Raw genomic sequence first — 13014 nt, 5'->3', positions numbered from 1 at the left:
ATGTTCGAGTCATCTTAGGATATACAACACACAATGCTTCTCCGGCTTTTATCATATAAGGTGCCCCATCGCTAATAAAAAGTAACACTTTATTATACTTAATGCCCTGTGGCCAGAGGATACCCATAGCCTCGTTGAACAGTTTCATCACACTTTTCTAGAACATCACAGTGTAAGAGAATCAGTTTCGCTTAACAAACCAATGATTACGTTGCCAGTTGTCCCATCAATGGAAACCCAAATTGGACAGTCTTTAATCTCTTGCCTTATCTTTCGAACAGTTTGATCATATATGGCTGAACAGTGCGTTTTTCTGAACGTTGACTCATCCGGGATGGATAGTTAAGTATATTTCTTGAAGAATTCCCTGAAGCACTGATTATTCAGTTTGAAGAGAGGTATGTCAGCAGAGATGAGAGCACGGCAGAGATTGGTGTTGAACTCGGATGTTACACTGGAAGTTGCTGGTTGTGTCGGAAACGACTGTCTCTGCTTGGAATCTCGTTGTTTGTTAGCCTGGTGTTGACTGGTTGAAACTTGCTGTTGCACAAGGAACCTTTGAGTAGATGTCACTGTACAGTAACACAAATTACAAAATATCATCTGTCAGTTGATAAACCATCTTCAAATTCTGATACGTAACTTTTCAATTTTAAACTGGTTGACTGAGCTACTTTAGGCATATTGTAACAATGTTAACGTCTTCAATGAATATCATTATACAACTGCACACACTGAACGTACAAGAACACTATGATCCGTCTCGCTGCTAATTCAAACTGTGAATGAATGGTAGTGAACTAGATGGAGTTATGAAGGAATCAAAGGGAATGCCCAAATTATGAACTAATCCAGAAACCTATCGCATTGTCGATGAATGAGATTTCCCTAGTTACGAAATTATGGCACAGACTCAGTCAATGTTATGTAATGTGCAAGTGTGATTCAGATAGTCACGGTACTGACCGGCTGATCTCCACCACTTCTACGCTCAGCCTCTCTCTTTCTTCGCACCGCTTATCAGCTTTTTTTATCAGCCTAGACGGGGGACAGGCGTGATAATGATCTGCACACCAGTTAAAATATTAATTTTTCGAATATAGATTTTTAATTTATTTCTCCATTATTGAGAGGACTGTTAATATAATTTAATACTTTTTCTGAAATATGGACTATATTGATTTTAATGACGAATATGGTACATGCATGCTAAACTCCAAAATATGGAAAATGAATACTCCATTTTTCAACTCCACATGTCATGATTCGTAAAGATAATTAAAAAAATAAATTTTAGCTTCCTAAAGAGATATGTTTTTACATATAAATCTGTTCCTTGGTGATGAGTAACTATAACTGACTGTACTTTATATGTAGGTCTTCAAAGTCATGTTTGTCTTTTTACATTTAGAGATACTGCTTTCCAACAAAAATAGCTGGTATACCTCAAATACATTCACAGGTTTGTTCAAGAATAGTGTAGAATGTTGACTGTACAATTTATTTTTCTATCCTGGAAGTCGTGTTCATTGCACAAAATTTGAGGTTATCGCACATTGGACCCCCCTTCACTTTTTTGGCTGTAAAATTGGGGAAGAAGGGGTCTAATATGCAAGTAAATGCGGTAATAAATGCCAGCTTGTGGCTATTAAGTCTTGTGTAAAAGGTCAGTAAATGCAGTGAAACTGAGATTTTCTCCTGATGAAAGCGTGCACAAAATGTGATTGAGTTGCTGACAAAGGCCGCTAAAAATGTAGTTAAATGAAATATGGCTGCACGAGTACACAGCAGGAAACATAACCATAGAAATTTAGTGAAGCTACGTTGTGTTTAATGAACAATTGGTATTCTGAGCTGTTTAGGCTGGAACTTGTCTTGCATATGAATGGTGAAATATGGATGGCTTGTAGATACTTTGTCCATGAAGTACTTTATGATGGCAGGAAGAACCTGATAACATTTTGGTATATTTTCTTTTTCAGCATATTGAGTCATCGGACAACGTTAACCAAGCAATTAAGGAGTTAAATGGCTATATGGTTGATGGCCAGCCAATGAAAGTCCAGCTTTCTACGAGCAGAGTTCGTCAGCGTCCAGGAATGGGTGATCCTGAACAGTGTTATAGGTATTATTCTTGTTATATTCATTATCTTAATGTGATTGAAATTGCAAATAAATAGGTATACATTCTGTTTAGAAAGAACTGTCAGGGGATTACTTTTAGATACCGTAATTCATCCATACTTTTTGAAAATATTTTTGAGGCACGAAATTGGGGTGCAGGTTTTATTTGAGTCAGATTGGCAGCACGCTCCTGGTTCACGTACTTTTCGATGTTGGGTGTACAGTTATGCTTTGTGAAACCGCAGATAGAAGAAAACTGCCCCCATATCTCATTTTCAAATGGAAAACAATTAAGACTTTCAATTGAAAACTGCCTTTATTGTTAAAAATTTACTTTGCAGAGTAAATTAAATTCAAATTTTCTTGACGTCACAATAGAACAAGTCTTCCGGAAATGCAGGGGTAGCTTTCCGCACTTTCACTTGTTTCGGTGTGTGAAATCGTAATTCGTTCGTATTCAGCGTTTTAAGGAACGCCACATCATGTAGCAGGCCGAATTTGCGAACACTGCCGATGCCGACAGCGAAAAAGCGTGGGCCATAATTATAATCAGTTTGTACCCACCGAACAATATTGTCAATTTTACAAGTTATAAATCTCATTTTTCAACCGTATTGGAGTTCAGAGTATCAAATTATTATAATTAATGAACCACCTTTCCAATACATAAAATCCTTATATTTAGGATGAAACCATTTAATCACAAATTCGACATGTTTCACTCAACTTTGTGAGCATCATCAGCAATAGTTAACATAAATCATTGGTGGGTCAGGGCCCTGATCCTGGTGTATATCACAAAAGAATGTCTAATATACATTGATAAAATATATAAATTTAACAATTTAAAAATAATAATAATAATAATAATCAATAAGATTATTTATGTCTATTAAAACAATTTTTAAAAAATTAGCACTATTGCTGATGATGCTCACAAAGTTGAGTGAAACATGTCCAATTTGTGATTAAATGGTTTCATCCTAAATATAAGGATTTTATGTATTGGAAAGGTGGTTCATTAATTATAATAATTTGGATATTGTCAATGCCGATGAAACTGCATTTTTTAATGCCGAGATCAACGGACTTATGGTTATAAAGGAGATGGGGTCACTACAGTTTTTCAATGCAGACGGAAGCGAAAGACTTCTCCCCTCTTCATAGGAAGGTTCAATACGCCATGATGTTTCCGTGCAAGTACAAGGCATTTAAAAATGCAGACATTACAGTAATCCAAAAAATAAGGCACTTACACAGGGGAGCCAGCATAATTTTCCCTTTTCTTTGAATATTGTTTTTTCTCTTCCTTAGCACGAGGTTATGTTTGCCAGCAATTTATCCAAGTGCTTTATTTGAATAATGTAAATTCACGTTGTTGGGTACATTTCGGAACTAAGTCTTTCTCCACGGCATTTGAAAGGTTTAAAATGTGAATCAAGATGATTGCAAGCATTAATGGGTCTTGGACTACTTTGTGATGGGGCAGTGTTTGGCATTTCTGTTACAAGAGAAATGCCATGGTGGGAAATCATACGAGGATAGTCACAGTCCTGTGTTGCAAAGCAGATGGATGCGAGAGACTTCCTACTTCCTTCCCTCGTCATAGGGATGTTGGATAAGCCACGATGTTTTAAGGGTATCGGAGTACTCTCTGTGCAAGCACAAGGCATCTAAACATGCATACAGTACAGTAATCCAATGAATAAAGCACTTGCACAGGGAGCCAGCGTAGATTTTTCTTAGTCTTCAAATTTTTTCTTTTGTTGCGTGAGGTTATGTTTCCTCGCAAGTTATCTAATTGCATTATTTGAGTACTGCAAATGCACCTTGTTGGATACATTACGGAAATAGCTTTTACCATCGCATTTACAAGGTTTAAATGGTGAATCAATGTTCATTGCTTGCAGTAACGGGGTCTGTTTCAAGTGTTCATATTGCACAATAAGAATTATCCACCACTGGTCGTGTTACTATCCGAGTAAAAGGAGACTGCGTGTGGAAATGTTTTAGACGTGGAGTGTGACAAATTCTAAGTAATTTTGGGGAGGATTCTAGTGATGCAAGAGACAAAGAATCTTCAGATCTACAGCAAATCAAGCCTATTGCAAGTTCAGATTAATGAAATGTCCCATAAGAAGGCCTGCTTGCTAATTTTCATGGAAAATATATTTTCTAGCAGTGATGTTGCGAATATGTTGAAGCAAAGTAGCTATATCTGTTGTATTCATATTTGCTTAAATACCACTTGGAATTTGAGGAGTAATAAGAAATGTTTGTTAATGCTTACGTTACTCTTTCGCTGGGGGGGAATTTTAGTTTAATTTTTTTTTTTCCAAAAGGGTCCTTCCAAAAATTAGGGTGCAGGGATTATTCCCATAAATACAGTATTATGGAGAATTCCTGAACCCCCTGTGTTTTGGGACTGGAGAAATATCCATGGTATTCCCCTGCCCGATGTAAACGGCGAAGACTAAAAGGGGGGCCAGGAGCTTTCATCTTGGGAGCATTTGTTGCCGACCATTGGATCCCTAGCTTGGTCTGTAATTTCTTCTACTTGTCAGGCTCCTTCCCATCTGACCCCACTTGGTTATCTCTTGTTCGTTTCGAACGCAAACTGTATTCAGTTTGAGATACCTGGGGAGTACTGCATTTTCATGCTGTTCATGGCTTCTTTCTCTTTCAAAAAATATTGGATGTTCTCCATTTTCGTTCTGATTGGTAGGCTGTTAATAGAGGATTGTTGCGTCGTTGTACTACTTCTTAAGGGGGGACCTACACCTTTGAACATAGAAAAATGGGGTGTATTAACAGTTCAATCCAGTTCGACATGGACGTGTACGGCCTGCAAAACGGTTAGACGTATACCTGTACGGGCTAGGCTAGAGGTGTTTTAGATGTATATCTGTGTGCTGTCTGTTGGTTGTCAACATGAACTTTTTAGCATAGCTCGCGGCACAGGGTATCATTTCATGCAGGGGAGTATCTGCTACCATAATGCAGCATTTTGTTGGAGTACAAAGAATTTTTCTTCAACGTCGATCACCGTAAACACTACATGTCCTCGCGTGGTGTGTATTTATCTAATGCAGCTCTTTAGTGCATATTAGGTGAAATTAGTGGTGAGAATAATCGAAGTGTTTATGAAAGTGTTAGTGATGATTATGCACAACAGGGAATTACGTATGGTGTACATAGTGATAGTAATATAACTGAATGCTCACCAGATTGGTCATGGACACCTGTTGATTCAAATTTTATTACAATAAGAAGGTAATTAGATATTTTTTTACTCTGCATGCCACCTTTCGTATGCGGATATATCTACATGATGTGAACTGCATATCCACTTATTTTGAACAAAATCAGACAAGTCATTCAGAAGTTAAACAGTGTGACAGCATGTAAAATTGTGATATTTTTTAAAATTTATTACCACTGTAGTGTAAAACTTGGCCAACATTTAATACTGGCTTAAAGGGTTAAAACTTTTTTTTGCAGCAATGGAAGTCCTTACTAAAAGGAAACTGAAGTATGCTAATCACATTATTCCTTAACATGTCTGCATATTTAGAAATCACATAAACCTATGCTCCTCCTTCTCCTTCTTCTTTTATGACCACATAGGATCACTTTAGTCAGTCCGTCGTTCAGGTCTCTTTGAAGGGATTGTTCGGGCTTTGCGGTCCTCCCAGTACTTCTTCAGACGCTCCGATCTTCGTGCCCTTTCCTCAGTTGAAAATGTGCGTGTTGTTGGTTTGTTTTGTGTAAGGGTAAAGCGGAGGTTTGTATTCTTGAGTTTTGTATTCAATTTTATCTTATTTTTGGTGTCTTCTGTTGTAAGGCCTATTTCCTTCAGATCCTCTCTTACTTCTCTGATCCATTTACATCCTGTTGTGGTATTTTTTGAGACGAGATTGTGTTGTACTAGTTGTTTCAGAAGTCTCGAGTCCTGCATCCTCATGATATGTCCAAAGAATCCCAGTCTCCTCTTACGCATAGTATCTGTAATGGGTTCTAGCTCTTTGTACACGACTTTGTTAGGTATTAACCGCCACTGTCCATCTTTCTGATATTTTTTGTTGATACAGGTTCTTCCAATCCTCCTTTCAATTTTCTGAAGTCTGTCAGTCTTTGATTGTTTATTCAGGTAAAAGAGTGTTTCTGCTGCATATGTAGCTTCCGGTTTTATAACTGTGTTGTAGTGTTTTATTTTTGTATTTATTGATAGACATTTCTTTTTGTAGATATCCCATGTTAATTTTTGTGCTTTAGCTAATCTATTTGTTCTTACTTGGATTGAGATTTTTTCATTTAAGTTATGTGTTATTACTTCTCCAAGATATTTAAACTGAGTTACTATTTTGATTTTATTACCATTTATGGTGACTTCTTTTAGCTGTGTTGGTTTTTGGGGCATAATTTCTGTTTTTTCAAATGATATTTCGAGGCCAATTTTATTTGCAATGTTTTGAAGTTCTGATATCTGAGTTTTTGCTTCTTTTATGTCCACTGCTAGTAATGCTAAATCGTCAGCAAAACCCAGGCAATTTGTTTTGATTTTTCGGCCAATCTTTATTTTGGGGGGACATTTTCTAAACCATTCCCTCATTACCATTTCTAGAGCACAGTTAAATAATAGTGGTGAGAGCCCATCTCCCTGCCGTAGTCCAGTTTTAATTTCAAATGTCTCTGATGTTTCACCTCTAAACTTCACTTTTGACTTGGTATTGGTGAGAGTCAATTTTATCATGTTTATTAATTTGGGGTGTAGTCCAAGGTGTCTTAAGATTTTAAACAGAGATTCTCTATGGATGCAATCATAAGCTTTCTTGAAATCTACAAATGTTATCACCATATCTCTGTTTCTTCTCCTGTTATAGTCCATTATCAACTTAAGACTCATGATCTGATCAGGACAGCTCCTCCAGGGTCTGAAACCTCCTTGATATTCTCCTAGTTCTTTCTCAAGTTGTAAACTTATCCTATTAAGGATGATTATTGAAAATATTTTGTATGTTATGTCTAGGAGCGAGATTCCCCTGTAGTTATTAGGTTCGGTTTTGTCCCCTTTTTTGTGCAGAGGATGAATGAGGGCTGTTGTCCAGTGTTCTGGTAGTTCTTCTTTAATCCAGATAGAGACAAGTTGTTGATGGAGGGCAACTTTTGCTGAGGTTCCTGCATATTTCCAGATTTCCGCAAAGGTCTGATCTTCTCCTGGCGCTTTGTAGTTTTTTAATTTATTCAGAGCTTGGTAGACTTCCTTTATTGTGGGGGGATTGATGTTTTCTGGTGATGTTTTTATCGGGGTGTTGGTGTCCAAATGAAGGAGATCTGTAGGTTCCTCACAATTTAAAAGCTTGTTGAAATGTTTAGCCAGAATTTCTGCATTGTCTTTATTGTTATGGGCCAGCTTACCATCTTCATCCTTCATCAGTAGGGTCGGGGGTTCATATTTTTGGAGCTGCTTTCTGAAGGTTTTGTAGTAGTCCCTTGATTTAGTTTTACTGAACTGTTCTTCAATTAACTGCAGGGTGTCCTTATGATGTTGTCTTTTTATTCTTCTTAAGACTTGGGTAGTTTCTTTTCTCTGTTTTACTAGCTTTTGATAGGATATTTCTGTCTTTTGGGACTGATGTAATAGCCATGCCTGATGTCTTTTCTCCACTGTTTCATCACATTCACTGTTCCACCATTGGTGTTTTTTACGTGGTTTAATTGGAGCTAGGTCTTCTGCAATTTGTTTAAGGTTGTGTACTAAGTCTTCAAGTTTGTCTGTGATTTTTATTTTTTCAGTTGCTTTCTGGTAATTTTTGTTGTTGATTAGCTGGGTAGGATCTATTTTTCTTTTAGTTTTAAGGGCTTGCTTTTGTTGTCTCCTCTGGGGAGTGAGTTTAATTTTAATTTTAACTACGTAGTGATCTGAACCTGTGTCTATTCCTCGGAGGACTTTGACGTTATAGATCTCTTTGTGGTGGTATTTGTCCATGCAGACGTGGTCCAGTTGCCATTCTCCTTTAGTGTAGTCAGGGTGTTTCCATGTTTTGAGTTTTTGAGGTTTCCTCTTAAAACATGTAGATTTTGAGATTAAATTATGGTTTCTACACAGGTCAACTAGTCTCTCTCCATTTTTATTTGTTTTCTTGTGTGCTGGCCATTTTCCGATGATGTCACGGTATTTTCTTTCTCTGCCTAGTTGAGCGTTGAAGTCACCTATTAATAATTTTATATGGTGTTTGGGGATGTTATCTATGGTCTGGTCCAATAGGTCCCAAAATTCTCCTGTTTCCTCCTGGTCTTTTGAGGAGTTGTTTTTATCATTAGTGGGAGCATGGGCATTTATTATAGTATAGATTTTATTAGACGCCTTTAAGGTGAGTGTTGAGAGTCGTGGAGACTGTGATCTGAATTCTTGAACTGAGTTTATTATTTTAAGGCTGACCAAAAATCCTGTTCCAAATTGTGGGACATTCTTCATCACTCTCTTCCCGGGTATACCTTTATAAAGTCTGTACCCTTGAGATTCCAAGGCATCCTGGTCAGTGTTTCTAATTTCCTGTAATCCCATGATAAGAATTTTGTGTTGGTCCATTATGTCGGTGATCACTTTTAGTTTACCGGTTTGCACGAGTGAGTTTATGTTGTGTGTAGAGAAGTATGTTATCTGCTTTGGTTTGATTCTTGATTTTGTCTCATTCGTGTATGTAGTACTGGGGTATTTCCGTGCCTCCGACTTCACGGTATCTTTCAGGTGGCAGCCCACCGTATCCGAATGCTGCCTTCTCTGAACTCTTGGTTCAGCCGGTGGAGTATTCCTTAAAAGACCTTCCATGGTTGACTGTCAAGGTGTCACCTGTGTGGGACTAGGTCCCGAATTACAACTCTGGATGTGATCCAGTGAGGTGATAATGAGGCCGCTCCTCTGGAGTACAGACGCCTTGTGCAGCCGCCCCTAACCTGGAGAACAGACGCTGCATAATGGATTCCAGTGGCATTTCCTCCACTGTGGGGACCATCACCCCACCCAAAGGGGCTCATTCGCCCGAAGCCGTTGGCCCCCTTAGGGAGTCAGGTTATTTCCCGCCGCCCAACACTCGGCGTAAACCTATGCTATTACATATAATCTATTATTAAAAATTGCACAACGTACTAAAATCCGCGGCGTCCATCAAGTATGAATATTTTTTCATAAAGTTATTTTCAAGTAGTCCAGTTTTTCATATGAAAATATTTTTTAAACTTGACAAATAAATTAGCTCAATAATTCTAGTATATCTTCTATGAAATATGCATGTGCAAAGTTTTATCTTCATATCTTAAAAACTTTCAGAGTTATCAGGGAAATTGTTCTGAATAAGCAAAAGTTACGGGAAACGAGCAACAAACTTACCGATAAAGGGCTTGCTGGGTGACAGGGCTTCACATCTTTGGTCATAACTCCGAAAGTATTGGAGATATTAACAAAAATTTTGCAATGTTGAAAAGAGAGAACTGTAGATTTTAAATTAAAAATCACATTTTTGGGGTCAGTCAAAGATGTTGGTACCCTCTTAAGACACTGGCCCTACACGGACAGAAATAAGTGGTGAACTGGGGCTGGTTAAAGATGTTGACGGCGTTCTTAAACTTGGTACAAGACTTGTAGAAAGGTAGGAAGAATGGAAAGGAACATGTAACAGTAAAAATAAAATTACTAGCCAGTGTGGGTAGAGGGAGAAATATAAGAAGTTTTCTTGTAGAATCGAATAGTATTTGATTGTGTAGATGTTGACTCCCATAGGGAATCTGAAATATTTGTCCCAAATGAGTAAATTTATAATACCAATGTAAATGGTCTGTTATTGGACATTATAAATTTTCCAGCTAACTCATTCCTGGTTGCCAGCGCTTCGCCCCCATGTGCTCGGCTGGGCTCATTCCCTATGGGAATCAACATCTATATCATCTGATGGACAAGCAGGCATCAATTTTTGGTAATGATACAAAGTCTCTCATAGAACATTGGCACTACTGGTGGCTCAAGGTAGCCTTCAGTTGGCTTCCACGATATGCACTAGCCATGCATCTTGGTAGGTGTGCTGGGTGCCAACTGATGAACCCAGCCTAGCACATGGGGGCGAAGCGCTGGCAACTAAGAATGTTAGCTGGAAAATTTATAATGTTCAATAACTGATCATTTATATTGGTATTATAGTATTTGATTGTTAAAAGTATTTGATGGTGCCCATCACAAGCTCTTAGTTCCTTGTTTTACAGCATGCACCACAGTTTGGTAAGGGATTAGGTTTGTAATGGAAATTCACTTTTGAAGGGGTATCTTAAGCATATAGACTGGTTGGAAGAAATTAAGCAGTATTTACAAGAAATAAACTCAACAGACCTCATAAATGTTTAAGTAACTCTGCAGAATTCTGGTTGCAAATCACACATTCCTAGTAAAAGCTAAGAAAAGACCATTGGAAAACAGAAGAAAGTAGAACTGAGAAACCTCAGTGAATTCATGAAGAGAGGAGGAAAAGAAGGGGAAGCTGTCAGACCAAGCTTACAAAGTTCAAACAGTCTTTAATTTGGCATAATGAAGAAAGTTGTAATTGCAATTAGTTAATTTTAAAATTTAATGTGGTTTTTGTAAAATAAAGAAATGCATGGTGTACACCGTTCTAGTTTATACAAACCAACCCTGTAGTCTCTTGGACTCCTAAAATTTAAATAAAGTGAATGAACCAATATATTTTTGGAATATTATAGTTTTTCCACTTGTTCAGTATTGTGCTTTCATAACATTTATATGCACTTTATTTCCTATTTTGTTTTCAGATGTTCATGTGAGGTTTAACAAAGTAAGCCTACAGAAAATACAGCAGCAACATTGTTGCTGATCTGAAATTGTTAGGATTTTTGAACTTCCAAGATCTGAAATTATTATCTAAACATTCTTGTATCTATCAAGGGAAATTTTAGTCTGTTTAAAAACTCTTGTGTACTTTTTGCAGTCTCTTGCTTACCAACTTTAATGTATTTTTAAAATTTTTGTACAGATGTGGAAGAGGAGGCCATTGGTCAAAGGAATGCCCGAAAACTGGGTGAGTTTTCATGTTTTTAAATTTTTTTTTATTTTTATGCTCTTACATTATACAAAATCTTATGTTCCTATCCTTCTTTCAGGATGGTTGGCCCAGATAGGAATGGCTTCAGGGACCGATTATTTGGTCGGGAACCTTATCCCCCTCCTCCACCACCACCATTTCTTCGTGATCGCATGATGGGCAGATTTGGTGTAAGGGTAAGCTCTAGTGGTAGAGCTCAGTTTTTTCCTTAATGAATTTTACCTGCCGTATAAACATCAAATAACAGTAAATTTTATTTCCAGGATTCATACTATGACATGTACTACGATCGCAACCGCTTTGATGATGGACCCCGTGAATTGTTTGAACGCCGCTTTCCTCCCCTACCTCCACGTGATTTGGGACCTTCTCTTCGCCGCGACTTCCTTCCTCCTCCACCTTTGCCTCCCAGACGTGATCCTCTTCCACCCCCTCTTGGCCTGCGTGGTCCAGGCAGTTCCTTGAGGGATTCTCCTGTGTATGACCGTCCATCTTCGGAATATTCCATCTTCAGTAGACGGTCGCCTACATCATCTGCTGTACCTCCCAGCAGGTTTAGGTAAGGATAAGAGGTGTATGGATGTAGATTTAGTGTATAGTATATTACTTGATTGTATGTGACGAGCGCTAGAAGTGTATGGTGAATTGCACTGATTGCTTAGTTTTCCTGTAGTGGGGTAGTGCTGGGAACATTGCATGATTTTCGTACTTGGTTTTGTGTATTTTACTTTCACTCCATCCTGATGATCCCGTTGTTGCAGCATGTCAGTTTAAAGCAAAAATATCTTCACATTATACCATTGTTTAAATGAAGTTTTTCCATGTTATAGCCGGCTGTATGAGGACTTCAGCCGTGACAGTTTTGATGATAGAAGGTGAGTTTGGATGGCTTTCATATAAACAATGTGTATTTTGTGTGATGTCTTAGTCTAATAGCGAAGCAAAGAACAACTTTCAAGAAAACTAGCACTGTATCCTAATGTTTGGTTTGGTGGTGCATATCTAAAGGTGATCTGAGATTATTTGATGTGTTAGTATGAGGATTGTCAACAGTTTGGCAGGATCTTGCTTTTCAAGATATTTTTGCTTTTAACATTGTTCTGCTGCCAGCATACTGCATATCCAGTAATCTTGTGAAGGTAAAATTAACTGCTTGAATTGGAACATTCCCATAAAATCTGCTTTACTAAACATTGCAACCTGCTTTCCTGCAGTCCTTAATGTCTGTCTAAAATTACTCTCTTCAACACTCTTAACATGTCAACGGGGTTCATTTTCCTGTATCTGCATGTTTAATATTACTTTCTTTCTTTCTTAGGGAACTTCTTTGAAAGTTCTGATACTCCTGAGTATTTTACTTAAATATTAACTGCTGAATGCCGGGTAATGTTTTCTTCGTGGATTGCAGTGTGTTCAAAAATTCAGTCTTTCACTTTTTACAGGAATAGGCACTGCCCTGTGAGCTGTTCTGTGATTGGCAAAATTTCTTGCTTGAAGTCCTGTTTTGATAGCAGTTCATTGTTAAAAATCCAAATTTAGAAATTAATTGTCCAAGGGAATTTTCGATAAATATTTAGGTTGAATTTGCTACATAGTTACGTACTGTGCTTAATGGAGTTCATTTTGAAATTCTTTTTAAATTCCGCTTTGCGCAAGAGATCTGATATTGTCTCACTTTTTCTATACTTCTCAAAATTTCCTCTTTATGTTCTCAAATTCTGTAAGTTTTTACTAATCATGGTTGATCAGGAGACCGCAAGATTGGGGCCCGGTTTGAACAACA

At 37.7% G+C, this 13014-nt stretch overlaps 1 protein-coding gene across 5 annotated transcripts in view; it reads left to right on the top strand.

The window, feature by feature from the left end:
* Positions 1-13014, top strand: part of lark (RNA-binding protein lark) — a 104704-nt gene that overhangs the window by 61760 nt on the left and 29930 nt on the right. For 2 of the 5 annotated variants that reach the window (XM_067138489.2, XM_067138490.2), the window contains exons 4-8: positions 1983-2125; positions 11163-11207; positions 11290-11407; positions 11495-11790; positions 12062-12106. In XM_067138489.2, the coding sequence (XP_066994590.1) occupies positions 1983-2125; positions 11163-11207; positions 11290-11407; positions 11495-11790; positions 12062-12106 (647 nt within the window). Of the gene's footprint in view, positions 1-1982; positions 2126-11162; positions 11208-11289; positions 11408-11494; positions 11791-12061; positions 12111-13014 lie in introns of those variants that run through there. The other 3 variants (XM_067138491.2, XM_067138493.2, XM_067138492.2) reach the window with 3 other exon arrangements.

The sequence above is a fragment of the Anabrus simplex genome, chromosome 1 (assembly GCF_040414725.1).
Source record: "Anabrus simplex isolate iqAnaSimp1 chromosome 1, ASM4041472v1, whole genome shotgun sequence".
NCBI lineage: Eukaryota > Metazoa > Arthropoda > Insecta > Orthoptera > Tettigoniidae > Anabrus > Anabrus simplex.
The sequence above is the reverse complement of the archived record's forward strand: the minus strand, read 5'-3'. Positions and strand labels throughout refer to the sequence as shown.